General features: G+C 43.4%; 2 protein-coding genes across 7 annotated transcripts in view; both read left to right on the forward strand.

Moving 5' to 3' along the window:
* Positions 1–2040, forward strand: part of SF3B3 (splicing factor 3b subunit 3) — a 47490-nt gene extending 45450 nt beyond the window's left edge. For both annotated transcript variants that reach the window (XM_030297741.2, XM_030297742.1), the window contains exons 25-26: positions 599–703; positions 1117–2040. In XM_030297741.2, coding sequence (XP_030153601.1) covers positions 599–703; positions 1117–1257 — 246 coding nt within the window. In that variant the 3' untranslated portion in view covers positions 1258–2040. The remainder of the gene's footprint in view (positions 1–598; positions 704–1116) is intronic.
* A 5224-nt stretch (positions 2041–7264) lies between these two features.
* The window catches only part of IL34 (interleukin 34), an 80333-nt gene continuing 70354 nt past the window's right edge, over positions 7265–17243 (forward strand). The window contains exons 1-3 of one of the 5 annotated variants that reach the window (XM_030299675.1): positions 7265–8600; positions 8674–8723; positions 11443–11514. The gene's annotated coding sequence lies outside the window, so the exon portion shown is untranslated. Of the gene's footprint in view, positions 8601–8634; positions 8724–10154; positions 11515–17243 lie in introns of those variants that run through there. The other 4 variants (XM_030299677.1, XM_030299676.2, XM_030299680.1 and 1 more) reach the window with 4 other exon arrangements.

Raw genomic sequence — 17243 nt, forward strand, 5'->3', positions numbered from 1 at the left:
TAGGCATGTTCTGGAAATTTTATAAAGTGACAGATGTGCCAAGGTAGATAAGAATCCTGATATCCCCCTCCCACCCCTGTGGGAAAAGCCATTTGTTTTCATATTGTACCTGGGTTAGGTTCAGTTCTGATGTGGATATAGCATTAGTCAGAGGCCAAAGCCCCAGAACCAAACCCCACAAGAGTAGGAATGATGGATGATGAGTACTGTGCATTTAATCTGCCTCCTTGAGTCAACTCTGGGATTGGCTAAATTGGATTTATGTCATTCCAGCTAAAGAAGCTGGGATCAGGAATCTGACTTCACAAATCACTCTTTACATACTGTGTTCTCTTGTGTTCTGTAAATACAGGTGGGGTTTCTTTCAGGCATTCGCTATCTTGTAGCAGGAAAACCTGTGATTGTCAAAGGAGCAATTTGTTAACAAACAAAGCAATTTGTTAACAAATTAAGCAATTTGTTAGCAAGTAGTTAATATCTCTGTGGTAAAAAAAAAAAAATCAATGGCTTGTCTGTTCATTTTGCTTCTGGAAACCATAGACTAGTAGTTGAAATCACTTTTTTCTTTTAGTGACAGATTCTTTGTTTCTTCCACCAGGACCATGACTTCTTCCAGCATGTGGAAATGCACCTACGGTCTGAGCATCCCCCTCTCTGTGGGCGAGACCACCTCAGCTTTCGTTCCTATTACTTCCCTGTTAAGGTAAGGTCTTAAACTTACTACACACCAGAACCTGGGGGTCTTGTTGGAAATCTGAGTTGAAAAGGGGGATCTTTAGCCCATTTAACTTGTCTTTTCTGTGGACCTCTGTCTTTTAAAAATCAGAGCAGTCCTGAATTAAAGGGGTGGATTGATGGAGGCAGTAATGGGGGAAAGGAATGACTAGTGATATTCAGGGACCTCTTCCCCTGGGGCAGACCACAGCCAGAGAAAAGCCTTCACCCAGTTTTGCTAATCTGAACACAGGCTACTGAGGATGAACTTAAAATAGCATTCCTGGCTCTGTAAATGGTTCAGATATCAGAGAGAATAAAAGCTTTCCTTGCAGGTGCTCTAGCATATGTCACTTTCAATGAGCGTCTAACCTTTTTATTCCTTACTTTTCTATGTCTTAGAATGTGATAGACGGAGACCTCTGTGAGCAGTTCAACTCCATGGAGCCCAACAAACAGAAGAATGTCTCTGAAGAACTGGACCGAACCCCACCTGAGGTGTCCAAGAAGCTTGAGGACATCCGGACCCGTTATGCCTTCTGAGCCCTTTCCCTGTGGGGCTTGTGTCAGAGACTCTCTGTTTTGTTTCCCCTACCACCTGGCTCTGAACCCATGTGGCAGAAGGGTGGCTGGTTAATTAAGACTTTGTAATATTAAAGCTAGTATGTCTTTCGTATCCACTCTTTCCCTGGAGTGACTGGTTCCCCCTAAAATTGGCACTGAAATTTGCTATGCTTCTTTTTGCCTAGTACGTAATACATTGCCCCCAGGTTCTGGTGTGTAATAAGATGTTGGCGATTCCCCCAAGCTTTCCCTGCACTGAAATTTCTGGCTCTCTTGTCTACTTTTGTACACACCCTTAGTTTTTAACCAGTTTTCCTGTAAATATAGTTTTGTACAATGTTATCTTTGTGGGTGGGAGGTGGGGGAGAGATGTGGGGAAGGCAGGCAAGCTGAGGTGGGGACCAGGTTGAATATAGTATAACTCCTGAGTTCTGCCACTCTGAAATCTAACCAGAAATACAATGTAGTTTTTAAGGTGGCTGGAGTCCATGTGTCTTTTCTGGGGGTGAGAATTTAGGTGGGAGATTTAAACCTGAGTTGGAGCAGGAAGAATGGAGTATCCTCCTCCTTTCCAGCTACCTGCTTGTACTTCTGGTTCCCTGTGGCCTCACTCCTGGCTTTGTGGTGGTTTTTTGGCTTCCTGTAGTTCTTTCTGCTATGCAGATGAAACTTGGGCTTAATAATAAACATGGGGTCAGCCACACCTCTTCCCATTGAATATTGAGGAAGGGTGGCTGATTTCTTCTCTGGTGTTTTATTTTATTTTTTTAGTGTTTGTTTATTTTTAGAGAGAAAAGGTATGCCTGTGCACGGTAGGGAGGGGCTGAGAGAGGGAGACAGAATCCTAAGCAGGCTCTGCGCTATCAGCACTATCAGTGCAGAGCCTGACGTGGGGCTCTGTCCCATGAACTGTGAGATCAGTATGAGCTGAAATCAAGAGTCAGACATTTAACTGACTGAGCCACCCAGGTGCCCCTCTTCTCCCCTGTTTTAGCTTCTTCCTACTTTGAGGTCTTAAGAGTGAAGGATTCAGCATGTATTCTAGCTGGGTAGTCTCTTAACAGATGCTCCCTTTACTTCTACAGCTCCTGAAATGATCGTTTGCCTTATGAATCCTAGGAAGGATCAGTAAGTACAGAAGAACCCAGATCTAACCTGCCCATGGGAACAAAGTCAGTATATGTGGTCTCTATTTAAAGGCTCATGGATAATGACAAGGGAGGGGTGGGTACTATCTGCAGCAGTCATCTTAGGCAAGCTCTGGCAGGCCTTTGGAGTATGAAGAGGCAGCACTGGTAGCTAGTCAACTGCAAATGTGCTAGTGTCAAATGTTACAACCTACACCTGGGAAACCAGCTCTAATCGTCCAGGTAGTCTTCCAGCTTCATTGAACCTGGAATGACCCAAGCTCGCTGCTGTTCCCAGTATTTCACAGAGTAAAACACTCATTCACGTGCATGTGCTCAGCCACTTCCATGAATGGATTCTCTGTAGCTAGCACTGGGTTAGAATCAAATCAAGGTGATTAGATAAAATCTTTGACCCTGAGCAGCGCACAATACAGTGCAGAGAGTTCCTGATGCTGTCCCTGGAAACTCTCTTAAGTGTGACTAAGTTTTAGAGTGGTCAGTAGAGATCCAGATTTTGCCAGGAATTGAATCTCTAAACAACACTTTGTCAGTTATCTCACTGATTCACATAACAGAAGACAATACTTTTGAATTACATTTTTATGACCTAATTCCAGGGCTCATTCTTCCTGTGGCCCCTACCCAAAGCCATTCTGTTTAGTCTGTCAGATTGTATGATACTGACATGCAGTAGTCTGGGAAACTTGGCAAAGATGTTTGGGTAGCAACCTATTCCGTTTCTTTTCTGAAGTACTTCCTATAGTCATAGAGGGTTTATATGTAAGAGAGGAAAAGATCTCTGTAGAATTGCGAATTGTCTTGGGTTGCTAATGACATAGACGGTAGTTCATTAGCTATATAATCACAGCCAATGGCATAAGGACACTGCATGCCATGCAAAGTCACATGGGGGTTCCACTCAACAACCAGGTAAACAACTGGGGGCTTTGGGAGGGAGACGGGCTTTTTAGTATCAAGAAGGTGGGGTGCCTTCTGGTTCCTTTGGGAAGATGTGATTGGCTTGAGTAAATCCATAGACTCTGGTGAACTGAAACCTGCTGCCCAGAGAGGAGCAGGAACTGTGTCTGGTCCTTTGATAAGGAGGGTTGTTTAGCTTAGGGAACCTTACCCTTAAGAGCAGAGCTGGGAAGGAAACTTGCAGTTGGGCCATTTGAAGCTCTTTTGATTTTATAGTATATAATATGAACCTTAATTTTAGATCTTTTACCACAGCTGGGAATGAATGGTCATCTGATTTTTGCCCCACTAGAGAGCTACAGGTGAGCCAGGCAAAGGTTTCATATTAAGAGATTCTGTCCTTTCCCTTTTGTCTATAACCCAGAGTCTAGGGAAAATGATACAAACTCAGTGGGATTGTCACAGAAATGTGGGTGCGTTTTGCAAAAGGTTAACTGGTAGATGACAGCACATAATGAGCTAACATTCTGAGCATTGTACTGATAATGAGCACAGTAAGAAATGTACAGGGCCTGCTCATTTAAACTTGATAGCCTAATAAGGAAATGATCAGTCAAAATGTATTTATAGTATAACTAGAGAACTAGAATCAGGTGACATGTCTGATCTGGCTTGGGCAGAAAACAGTTGAGTGAATTTTGGGCAAACCATTTAAAACTTATGAGCCTTGATTACCCCAGCTGTAGAAAGTAAAGAGAGAGAGGTCATACAAGCTGCATGGAAGTCCCTTACTGTGTTACTCAACCTTACTTGAGACAGGATCATGGTTCCTAAGAATCCTAGCACTTACCAAAAAGGCAAAGTGACTTTGTGTCTCCTGGGAGTACAAATTTTGTTTGTATTATTTTTTTCTTAAATGTTCTTAATCATGAAGATCATGATTAGGTGATTAGGCCGCTCAATGTATATTCCTGGGCAAGTCTAGACATGAACTCACAGGCCTGAGTTCAGTCAAGTATTTGCCTCTCTGATTAGATAGATCTATGACATTGGTCAGGCAGGTTGGCATCTTACCCATAACATGGAGATAAACAGGGTTGACGTGAGAATAAAATGAGAGCATTTATCTAAAATACTCAGCACCCAGCCCAGCATATTGTGGGTGCTTAATGAGCCAAACATGAGCTCTTAACATTTGGGGCGTAGGTCAGGAAGACAATAAAGTCTTCCATTTTCCTTTAGGAGTCACCGAATAACCATAGACTGTAGTCTCCTTACTTCCCCCACCCCATACACACGCTGTGGTGTTTTCTTTCCTCCTTACACTGCTGTGCTTTTGATATGTCTGTTGACTCTCACATTCTCTGTTGTAGCTAAATGGGTGCTGGATGAGATAGAGTTTTGAGGGCTATATAGATAACATTTCAGTTCTATAACTGAGGGGCCTTCTCTGGACTTGATTTCTCTGCCAGGATTCTAACAGCTGGTAAGATTTTTTTTTAATGCCTCTAGTTTTATTGAGGTATAATCATTACTGTATAAGTTGAAAGTGTACAGCATAATGGTTTGACTTACATACATTGTGAAACAATTACATTCATCGTCTCATCTCATAGAGATACAATGAAAAGCAGCAAAAATATATCACATAGCAGTGTTAACTAGTCCTACATTACATTTCTAATACTTATTTCCTCTTATACCTGGAAGTTTATACCTCTCGACCACCTTGTTCCAGTGCCACTACCACTCCTCCACTTCAACTTCAGATCTCATCTCTTTTTAGGAGTTTGATGTTTTTTTTTAGACTCTACATGTGAGATCATACAGTATTCTTCTGTCTTATTTCACTTAGAATATTGCCCTTAAGGTCCATCCATGTCACAAATGGCAAGATTTCCTTGTGTCTTTTTTTTAATGACTAATACTCCATTGTGTACGTATGTACCACAACTTCTTTTATTTTTTTTGTTTTTTATTTCCCAGTGTTACATTAATTTCAAATGTCCGATACAGTGATTCCACAAGTCTATACATTACTCAGTACTCATCACCATAAGTGTACAACTTGTAATCCTTTCACTTCTTTCACCCATCCTCCCACCCCCTCCCCTCTGGTAACCCTCAGTTCTCTATAGTTATGAATCTCTTTCTTAATTTGTCTCTTTTTTTCCTTCACTCATTTGTTAAGTTCCACAGATGAGTGAGATGATAATGGTATTTGTCTTTCTCTCACTGACTTAATTTTGCTTAGCATTATACTCTCTTGCATCCGTGTTGTTGCAAATGGCAAGATTGCATTCTTTTTTTTTTTTTTTAATGTTTGTTTATTTTTGAGAGAGAGCACGAGCAGGGGAGGGGTAGAGAGAGAGAGGGACATAGAATCGGAAGCAGGCTCCAGGCTCTGAGCTGTCAGCACAGAGCCCGACGCAGCGTTTGAACTCAAAAGCTGTGAGATTGTGACCTGAGCCGAAGGCAGAGGGTTTACCAACTGAGCCACCCAGGCACCCCTTGGATACTAATCTCTTACCGAATATGTCGTTTGTAAATATCTTCTCCCGTTCAGTAGGTTCCCTTTTAGTTATGTAGATTGTTTCCTTTGCTGTGCAGAAGCTTTTTATTTTGATGTAGTCCCAATAATTTATTTTTGCTTTTGTTTCTCTTGCCTGAGGAGATAATCTCTAGAAAAATGTTGGTATGGCAAATGTGACAGACGTTACTGCCTGTGCTCTCTTTGGGGATTGTTATGGTTTCAGGTCTCACATTTAGATCTTTAATGCATTTTGAGTTTATTCTTGTGTATGGTGTAAGAAAGTGGTCCATTTTCATTCTTTTGCATGGATCAACACCCATTTGTTGATCTACCACAACTTCTTATTCATTTATCCATTGATTGTTGTTTCCATGTCTTGACTATTGTAAATAACACTACTGTGAACATATGGGTGCAGATACCTTTTTGACTTAGTGTTTTCCTTTCCTTTGGATGTATTCCCAGAAGTGGAATTGCTGGATCATAGGGCAGGTCTATTTTCAATTTTCTGAGGATTCTCCATACTGTTTTCCATAGTGGCTGTACCAGTTTACAATCCTACCAACAGTACACAAAGGTTTCCTTTTCTCTACATTCTTTCTGGCATTTGTTATCTTGTCTTTTTGATGATGGCCATTTTAACAGGCTTGAGGTGATACCTCATTGTAGTGTTGATAGGCATTTGCCTAATGACTAGTGATGTTGAGCATCTCTTCATGTGTCTGTTGGCAGTCTATCCATAATATATCTACATTGGGAAATGTCTATTAAGTTCCTTTGCCCATTTTTAAAAATTGAAGGATGATTAATATATAGTGTTATTAGTGTCAGGTGTACAACATAATGATTCAGAAATTCTATACATTATTCAGTGCTCGTCAAGATAAGTGTACTCTTGATCCTCTTTTTATCACCCACCCTCCTATTCCTCTCCCCTGTGGCAACCACCAGTTATTCTCTGTATTTAAGAGTCTGTTTTTTTGGTCTCTCTTTTTTTTTTTTTTTTTTTTGTTGTTTCTTACATGTGAATGAAGTCATGGTATTTGCCTTTCTCTGATTGACTTATTTCACTTAGCATTATACTCTCTAGGTCTATCCACTTTGTTGCAAATGGCAAGATTTAATTCTTGTTTATGGCTGAGTAATATTCCATAGTATACATATACCACATCTTTATCATTCGTCTGTTAATGGATGTTTGGCTTGCATCTGTATCTTGGTTACTGTAAATAATGCTGCAGTAAACAGTATGGGTGCATGTATCTTTTTGCCCGTGCTTTAATTGGATTATTTGTTTGCTGTTGAGTTGTGTGAGTTCTTTATATATTTTGGATGCTAACCCCTTATGTAGTAGATAACATGGTTTGCAAATAATTTTTCCCATCCTTTTGGTTGTCTTTTTACTTTGTTGATTTTTTCTTTCTGTGCAGATGCTTTTTAATTTGATGTAGTCTCACTTATTTTTTGTTTTGTTACTTGTGGGTTAGGTGTTACATCCAGGAGTTGTCACCATTGAGTTTCCTTTGCCTATCCATAAATTTGCTTGTTGTCTGCAAGCAGAATTTCTGGATCACAGGCACAAAGAATTAGGCTTGAATATGTTGAGCTCAGGAATTTTGTCTAGTTCATAGCTGTTGCTCCAGAATGTACAAAATGTGTTTAATAAATACTTGGTGATGGGATGAGGCTGAATTACAAATCCCATCTATGTAGGTATTAAGGGGGGGCTAATGAACTCTTTTGATTTAACTGAGCAGCCAGGTAAATGGGGACCTCTGTGTGTAGCCTTGCAAAATACATCAGAGTCTGCCATGCAGTTCCGAAGGGATAATGTCAAGACCCTGAGGCATTTGCCCTTGGGTACTAGGATCACTCTCATCTTGCTGCTCTGTTAAGTCCCTGCAACTTGAGTCTAAGAAAGACTGAAAAGTTTTCAGCTGCCTCATCTTTCCCTGACCTCACGGGTAGGGGTTCTGCAGATGTTGTTTCCTTTGGAAGATCTCTTGCCAAGAATAGCATTCCTTGGGGGGAGGGGGTTCAAATTGGACTATGGCTGGAATGTTGCTTTTCTTGGTTTTTTTGAATGTATTGCTAGCAAGACTGCTGTGGCTGGGAAAGGCTGTTGGAGTTCACTTCTCTCACGGGGAGAGTGCTGGTCACCAGAATGTGTGTTGCTCCCGTGATGCAGCCTCTCTTGAGTTTCTCATCAGTGGGAAGCCAGAAATGTTGGGAGCATTCTTCAGATGTGATCAACTTGGCTTTCAATTTTTAAAAAATATTTATAAATTCTGTTTCTATTTAAAGTAGAAATGACATGTGTTTGCCTGAGTCATCTACTTGCTCATTTGCATATGGAATATTGTGTGTGAATATTTTGTTTATTGTACCTTTAAAATACATTCAAGGGCTATATCAAGAGCTCAGAAAAACCGTCTCTGCTGCTGAAGTCAAACCTTATCCAAAAAAATTAACAGGTGAGGGCCAGATGGCTTACTCTTGGTTATGTGGTAGGGAGGTCAGTGAACATCTGTGGTCAGTGGCTGATTTACATGTGGTGATCTGATAGCCCAGTGTGTGGGGTTTATGTGAAGTTGAGTGAACTGAAATCCACAGGTACGTACTACAGAGCAGTCAGAAGAGTCCTCTTCACCAATCCATAAGCACATGGCCAGCTGTTTCTGTACAAGCTTGAAAACCAGCATCAGAAGACATGACCAAAAAAAAGACACAGCCAACTCACTGTAAGATACTGCTATAAATTTATTTATTCCACCAGTATTTACCACGCACCTACTATGTGCCACCTCTTTGCAGGTCTGCTCTGTACCCAGAAGTTGAAGAGTTTTTATAACCTGTCAGTTTTGGTGAGTTTGCCAAAGAGCCTTGTGACAAGTTTCTGAAGAGCTTCAGTCTCTGTCTCTGGTCTCCTCAGATAAAATAGGCATAGCCTTGTGACTTCTGGGAAAAGTCAGAAGATCCCAACTCTGAAAAATGAGGAGGTGGAGGGTGGGCAGCCAAACATTTCTGGTACAGAAACAGAAGGAAACCTGTATTAGCATCATCTGAGTTCGTCAGAATAGGTTGTTGGATTTTACCCCCAGATTTAAAAAAAAATTTTTTTTTTTTTTTTAATGTTTATTTTTGAGAGAGAGACTGTGTGAGCAGGAGAAGGACAGAGAGAGGGAGACACAGAATCTGAAGCAAGCTCCAGGCTCTGAGCTGTCAGCACAGAGCCTGAACGCAGGGCTCGAACTCATGAACCTCTTAATCTCTGCTGTTATCTAGGCAACTGTGTATTTCACAGTCTGGTGGTCATCAGACGTGGAAATCATTAGGTTGGGTGGGTAGTGAGGGAACATTGTTTCCTGTTCAACATGAAGCCAAATAAATAAATAAATAGACCAAGATTGTAAATTCCAGTTTGGGTACAAAAGGCTGGGAGACTGAATTTGAAGTAGCTCGAGGCTCCTGTTAGCACCACCCAACCCCACCTTCACCCCCCAAATCCAGAATCTGTTAATACCCAGTGGGTTTTGTCGTAATCCCAGAGGCAAATCCATCTCTGTTCCCTACCTATAACTCTGCCTTCTAAAGCCTGGTCCTCACATTTTTCAGTTTGCAGGCCTACCCAGCAGAACGTGTTCCTTCTTCTGATAGCAAACAAAATCTCAGTGAATGGGAGTTGCTTTGAATTAGCTCATTTGGGAAGAGTTTTCACACATTTAATAATTTGAGGCCATAAAAAGACATGATGGTCAAGAGAAGCATCAACATTTACTGTGGGTTATCAGGGCCTAGTGCTGTTAAACACAAGGCAGGCTGGGGAACCTCTAACCTTTAAGGAGCTGATGCTGCAGCTAGAGAAAGGCCACTTCACCATGGAAAGCAGAATCAAGATCCTGCCTGCCAAATGCCAAGCAGGAGGTCAGGAGTAAAGGCTAGAGAAAGAGGCCTAAACAGAGTCCTGTGACCTGGGTTCACCAGTCTCTGAGCATGGTCTCAGTTTCCTGTCTGTAAAGTATAATAAAACCAACCTTCAGGGGTTATGGTAATAGCAAAGTGCTTTTGCTGAGCTTCCAGGGGATCTGAGGAGGCATGGCCACTGAACTTGGGTCTTGAAGCCTGGGGAGCCTAGAGCCATCTCCATCTTGAACTACAGTCTTATGTGCAATGCTTTGAAAGGAAGGGACATCATTCCAAGCCAAGGAATCCCAGAGAGGGCACAGTGGAGTTAATTCAGGCTTCTATGAGGCTTGAGTGAGGTCCTGTGGCTAGACCCCATCATCTCCACTCTGTCCTGCCCTCCCAGCAGGCCACCTGACTGGTATGAATCAACTTGGCATAGTTTTGCCAAGGCCTTGTAGAGGGTATGGTCAGAGTAGCCATAGCGTTAGGGATGAAGGTGGGTAATTAGCCAAGTGCATTCCAGTATGGGCCTTGTCCTGCTGGAAGTTCAGGGCCAAACCAGGAATCCAGTTTTGTCAACCCAATTGAGAAATCATTTGAACAGCTACTCGTACCAGGCATTGACATTCGGAATAAGACATACTAACATCTTTTAGGGTAGCACTTCTCAAGTGAGATGCTATGGAATCCTAGATGTTAAGGGGCCCCTTAATAAAGATTCTGTGCTCACGTTCAGAGAAACTACAAATTATTGTCTTGGATAGTTTGATGCTTTGAACACAGTCCTTTCCCCTGTCCCCTGATTCCTGCTTGTAATGTCCACTGGTGGAGGAGCTAAAGGATCCCTTGGGGGGGTTGCCCCACCCTTAACTACTAAATCAGGGAGCTGGCTGTGAAAACTAGGTGGAGATGGAGCTGCCCCACTGGTGCCCACAGAATTCTGCTGGGCAGAGCCATTCTCCGCTTTCGGTCTGACTCAGGCAAAGTGAAAGTACCCTTATTCTTGGAGATGGGGCTGAGTAAAGGGCTTCACTTCTGTGTCCTCAGGAACTCCCTGTGCTGTGTGTACTACCATGAGTTACACCAGAACAGTTGTGTCGGGAAGCCCTAGCTGTGTGATCTTAGGTTAGATACTTCATCTCTCTGGGCTCATATCTCCCATCTGTAGACTGGGTAATTGATTAGTTCTCAACACTGGTGATATTTATCAAAGGCCTTTTCTCCATCTGTTTGTTGCTTCTGCCTACACGTGCACTCCAGTCACTACCACATCACCCAGTTTTACTAAGTTTTGTAAGAAGAGTTTTTTTTTTTGTTTTTTGTTTTTTTTTTAATCAGAGTAAATGTGTCCTGGAGAGGAGCTGGGGCAGGCCCAACCCTCCTGGGAGCCAAAACTTGATGTGGGGACTCCTGCCATTAATATGCCAGGCGCCGTCAGTCAGGAAACAGTTCCTGGCTGTTCCTCTGGGTTTGTGGCCCCCTCCTATCCGCACTCCCAAGGCAGGCTGGGGACACGTGGCCCTGCCCCGCCCTTGCTGGCTTCAGTTTCTCAATCGGGAGCGAGCGAGGAGCGGCAGTGGCCTGCTTTCCCCGCCCTTCCCATCAGTCGGGAAGCCGGATTGTGGGCTGGGGGAAGCAGCACCCTCTCACCTGGCACCCTCTGCCTCCTGCTCCTAGGCACTTGCTCCTACCCTCGAGCCCCTTAAAATCAGCAAAGCCCAAGAAGACCGCGTCCTCCTGGGTGAACAGGTAAGAAGGCATTCATTTTTTTTCTCACGTGGTTTTCTTTTTCTGACTTCACCTCAACTTAGCTGCTGCTTTCACAGATCACAGCAAGAGGGATTTGAGAAAGACTTGAAAAAGTCCCAGCCAAAAAGCTGTGAACTGTTTCTCTGAAATGGTGTGAATTCTCTGCTCTGTATTTCTTTAGACTTGCAGGAAAAAAGATCCAAATAACCATAAAGCAAGTTACTTCTCTCTGTTCGCTTCTGAGTAGAGGGTATGGAGATCAACATAGAGCCACATTTTTAAGTGGTTGTGGGTTACTGGGGTCTGCTCCAGTGCATATTGCTTTAGGTCTTTAGATTTTTATGTACCATGCATGAATTATGTGTGCAAATTACCTTATCAAAAATTAATTGATTTAAAAGAAAGGGGAAAAATGGCATGAGTGAGCCTTCCTCGTTTGGATGGTATTCTGAAATGAAAATGAGTTCTTTTATTCTTTGCATTTATTTTAAATTTGCAAAAACCAACTAACTACTTGTCATTTTAAAGGTATGTCATTTTAAAGGTATGTGGTATTCGCTACATTAACAAACCCGTCCCAGCATAGGCAGCCTTTGCCCCTCATTTGTGAAGTTGGGTTGCTTCCAGGTGTTTTGCAATTAGTATTTTGACTTTTATGGGTAATCCTGTGAAAATAACTTTTTCTGTTTTTTTTTTTTTTTTTTTTAGATTCCCCCCCCCCCCCCCCCCTTCTTGGAGTTTATTCTCCATCAAGAATGAATACTGGGGGCAATGGCAAGAACATTTTTGTAGCTCAGTTCATGTTACATATGCAGGTCAGCTCACTCAAGAATTATGTGACTAATTCCTAATTTCCAGAACCATGATGGTATGAGGGGGTGGGTGAGGAACTTGTTTTCTCTGAGGATTTTGCAGGAAGGAGGCAGTCTGCATAGTGGTTAAGACTTGACCTTTGAAAGCAGGCAAGCCTGGGTGTGTATGCATAGCTGCCTGACCTTGAACTCTCACTTAATAATTGTGCCTCAATTAGTTCTCATGCAAAATAGAGATTATAAAACTTCTTGGTGATACAGGATTTTTAAGGCACTTGGCACAGTGTCTGGCACTTATTAAGCACCCTTGGAAGACTCTTCAAGCCTGGGGCTTTCCCTGGGTCATTATACTAGCTGGGCAGAATTGAGAAAGTCCTCTCAAGGGCATCTTCTTGACTCCCTCTTACCCAGCCCCACTGTAACTGGAGTGAAAGTCTTCTCCCCTGCTACAGGATTTTATTGACTTAGGCCCCTATCTTTGCTGAGGCTGGAGGGCTGTATGTCAGAGGACAGCAGGTCAGGTGAACCTCTTTCTGAAGGATCCCCAGACTCTTGGTCTCCTCCTGCCACCTGATCTAGATGTCACCCTTCCATCTCCCAGCCACCTTTGTCAAAGTGCAGGTTTACAGGATCCCTGGACAGAGCGGAGAATTCCCCAGAAGTCTAGGGGCACACCTCTGTTCTCTAGTCTAGTAAGTTATTGGGAGGCCACCTATGAGGCTCAGTGGAATAAGCACAGGCTGGTCAGGCTGGGTTCCAATCCTGGCTGTGGACAGTCATTGGACTTCTGAGCATCAGTGTCTTCATCTATAAAATAAAAATGTTAATGCCTTTGCCATAGAATTACATGAGAAAACATAGGTAAGGTGTTTAGCACATAGGGGTCCGTTAATGTGGAAGGTCAAACCCATGCTCCAGAGCTTTTGGGAAGATACCAGAATTAGCCATAAAAGACACGCAGAAGACTCATGTGCTAATTTTCTTGGTCAGCAGTCGTTTATTGGGCTAGGTGGCCATGGTGCTGGAAACTGGGGTGAGATGCGTAAGACAAGTTCCATGCATGTGAAACAGGCACACAACTCGTCTCACAGGAGCAGAGGAGACTGGGACTGGGACAGCTCCCTGCTTAAGAAGGAAGAAAAGTCTATTAGGTAGAAATGGGAGAAAGCTGAATTTGGGGCAGGAGGTAGGGTAGGGGGCAGTTCAGGAGGCTGCAGGACTGGGAGAGTGGGATAGGAGGTGAGAGGAGTCAGCGGGGACCAAATTTTGAAGGTCAAGTGGGAATTTGGACTTTATCTCAATGATGTGGGGTTTTAAGCAGGGTTGGGGATGCCTTTCTGGCAGCTTTAGGGGATGGTATTAGAGGCCTGATATGGACCCAGCATTCCACCCCATCTCAAAGGCTTTAATGGTACCCCAAATAAATAAATGCACACAGTAGAATTCTTAGGATAGGCTCAGTGTGGGGGAGCCTGGCCTGAAAGTTGGGGTGCTGGGTTCTGGGGTTCTCATCCCAGAGTGGGTGGTCTCCTCTTCTGCCTCAGTTGAGGGTTCAGGGCAGTTAGGCTTCCTATAGCTCTTTCCTTCTGGAGGTCTGCAAAATGTCTTTGGAAGCTGAAGTTACCCACTCCACCCCACCCCACCTCCCAGGCAGTACTGTCTGGTGGCTGTCCCTGTCCCAACCTTGGAAGAGGCATTTTTTTTGAAATGGGCAATATGGGGGGCACCTGCATGGCTCAGTTGGTTGAGCGTCTGACTTTGGCTTAGGTCATGATCTGACAGTTTGTGGGTTCGACCCCCGCGTCTGTGCTTACAGCGCCGAACTTGGAGCCTGTTTCAGATTGTATGTCTCCCTCTCTCTGCATCCCCCTACTCATGCTCTGTCTCTCAAAAATAAATAAATGTTAAAAAAAAAAAAAAAAAAAGAAAGAAATGGGCAATATGGCCCTTTAACCCAGGAGACTCCACTGAGGTCTGGGAACTGTGGCCTCCAGCCCTGCAACAATCCCAGGGGAGTTCCGGTCTCTGGCTGTCTTACACACTTATGCATGAGGGCTCTGTCCCATGATTAGGGGGTGGTGTCCCCTGGGAACTGAGCTGCATGAACCTATGTCCTGGGAACCTATGTCCGGAGCTTCCCAGGAGGCTGTTAGGAGACTCCTTTCTGTGTATCCCAGCCAGGAAGGGCGAACGGCCGCACCTGGAGAACTTTCAATTTTTCCACATCCTCACCAACATGTTATTTTCTGCATTTTGATAGTAATGATCTTAATGGGTATGGGGTGGTATTTCATCATGGTTTTGATGTGCATTTCCCTAGTGATTAGTGATGCTGAGTATCTTTTCACATACCTGTTCTCCATTTGTATATCTTCTTCGGAGAAATATTTGTTTATATTCTTTGTCCATTTTTTTTTAGTCAGGTTATTTGATTTTTTGTTGAGTTGTAGGAGTTTTTATATATTCTGGATATTAACTCCTTATCACGTTTGTATATATTTTTTCATTCCATAGGTTGCCTTTTCACTCTCTTGACTGTATCCTTTGATGCACAAAAGTTTTCAATTTTGATATAGTCCCATTTATCCTATTTTTGCTTTTGTTGCCATATCAAAGAAATAATTGCCAAGTCCAGTGTCACAAAGCTTTTTACCTGTATTTTTTTCTATGAGTTTTATAGTTTTGGATCTTGTATCTTTACAAGCATTTTAATAACTTTATTGTTTTTATCACATGTCTACTGGGGAAAATGCTAACGTTCAGAAAAGCACAGGAAGGAAAGAAAATCCCAATCCCACCCCCACCCCCCCAGACATAACCATTCCCTAATATTTTACTGGGAAACTCTCCAGACAATGCCTTTATTGCTTTCCAGCTGTAACCTGCACATGAACCACCTAGGGATTTTGTTAAATTCTGATTCCTCAAAGCCCGAGGTGGGCCCCAGTCTATATTTCTAACAAGCTCTTAGGTGATGCTATTGCTACTGATCAGGAAACCATACCTAGCTATATACACACACACAGCTCTGTGTCCTATGGGATCATCTATACATGATTTTTTCATAACCTGTGTTTTCCCACCACTCAACATTTATTGCCATGGAAATGCTGATAAATACAGAGCTCCATTATAATTTATAGTGGCCATATGATCTTCCATTTTGTGGTAGGATGCTAACTCAACTAGTCCCCTTCAGGGTGCTATGAAATTATCATTGTTATAAATAATGTAGTAGCAAACATCTGTGTGACCATGTCTTTGTTTACCTGAAGGAATTATTATTACTTTGTGGTGTTTTTTTTTAAGTTTTATTTAAGTAATTTCTACACCTAAGTTGGGCTGAAACTCACAGCCCCAAGATCAAGAGTTGCATACTCTTCCTACTGAGCCAGCCAGGCACCCCTTATTTATTTGTTTTTCTAAGAAGAAGACCGGAACTAATGCATTCAAATGTGTTACTCCTCAAAGGAGTCACCTGGATCCTTAATCTCAAGGCTCTGCCAGTCCCCCATTGGTGGAGGGCAGACCAGTGTAGGAGAGAGGCGGGATAGGTGTAGCATGGGGGTGGGACAGGCAAGGGTGTGGGAGGAGGCAGTGGTGCTAGCACAGTTGCACCCAGTCGTCAGCCTGGAATTATGGATCTAGTGATCATTTAGTACCCACAGCTCCCTGCCAGCTTTGACTTAGTCTTCCTGATTTTACAGAGGAAGAAACAGGTGTAGGGGAATACTAGCTTGTCCATGGTCACGTAGGTGCGATGTGGCACCACTGCCGGGGATGTACCAGGCTCTGTGTCTGAATGTTAGTTGCCTGGCCCTTCCTGGAGGCTCTACCCTGCCCTCTAGCCACTGTGGTCCTGGTCCCACTGCACCGGAGACTCTCAAGAGCGCTGCCTGGGTGCCTCTCCTGGCCCCCACCCCTTGCCCTCCCATCTGGGTCCTGTCGAGCAGGCCCTGAACCTCACTCTCTCCTGCAGCCAGACCAGCATGAGAGGGAACCCCCCTGAAGAGACCTCCCTGCCAAAGGCTCCATGGGCCGTGCAGGGTAAGGCCTTTGTTAGACGCTAATTTTAGAGTCTCCTGGGCCTGGGAGATCCAGGGGGCCGGGGTGTGGGCCTGGGGTGTCTTCCAGATCACTGCCTCCTCCCTAGCCAGGCTCTGAACAGAGCTCTGAGGACTGGAGGCCCCAGGGTGATCACTGACCAGTTGTACTGTAAGGATTACTGGGATGGGGCCTGTTGAGAGTATCAGACAGTTGCAGATGGCCCTGAACTTGAATCCCAGCTCTGCCACGTGCTCTCTGTGGGACTGTGGTCAAGTCACAGTACCTCTCCAATCCCACATTCCTCAACTGTAAAGTAGGATAAAAATAGGCTCTCCTTATAGGTCTCATAAGCTTTAGGATGGCTACCATTAAAAAACAAAAACAAAAAATAACAAGTGAGGGCAGGGATGCAGAAAAATTGGAACGCTTGTGCTCTGTTAGTGGGATTGTAAAATGGTACAGATGCTATGGAAAACAGTTTGGGAGTTTCTCGAAAAACTAAAAAAAGAACTGTCCTATGATCCAGCAATCTCAGTCCTGGTATATACCCAAAAGAATTGAAAGCTGGGTCTTGAAGAGATAGTACACCCATGTTTATAGCAGTATTGTTTGCAGTAGCCAAAAGGTAGAAGCAACTCAGGTGTCCATCGGCCGAAGAATGGATAAACTAAGTGTATGTATACATGCAATAGAATATTTCTCAGCCTTAAGTGGAAGGAAATGCTGACACATGCTTCAACATGGATGAACCTTGAGGATGTTATGCTAAGTGAAATGAGCCAGACAAAGACAAATACTGTACGATTCCACTTATATGAGGCACTTACTGTTGTCAAAATTATGGAAACAGAAAGTAGAGTGCTGGTTGCC

The sequence above is a fragment of the Lynx canadensis genome, chromosome E2 (genome assembly GCF_007474595.2).
Source record: "Lynx canadensis isolate LIC74 chromosome E2, mLynCan4.pri.v2, whole genome shotgun sequence".
NCBI classification, from domain to species: Eukaryota; Metazoa; Chordata; class Mammalia; order Carnivora; family Felidae; genus Lynx; species Lynx canadensis.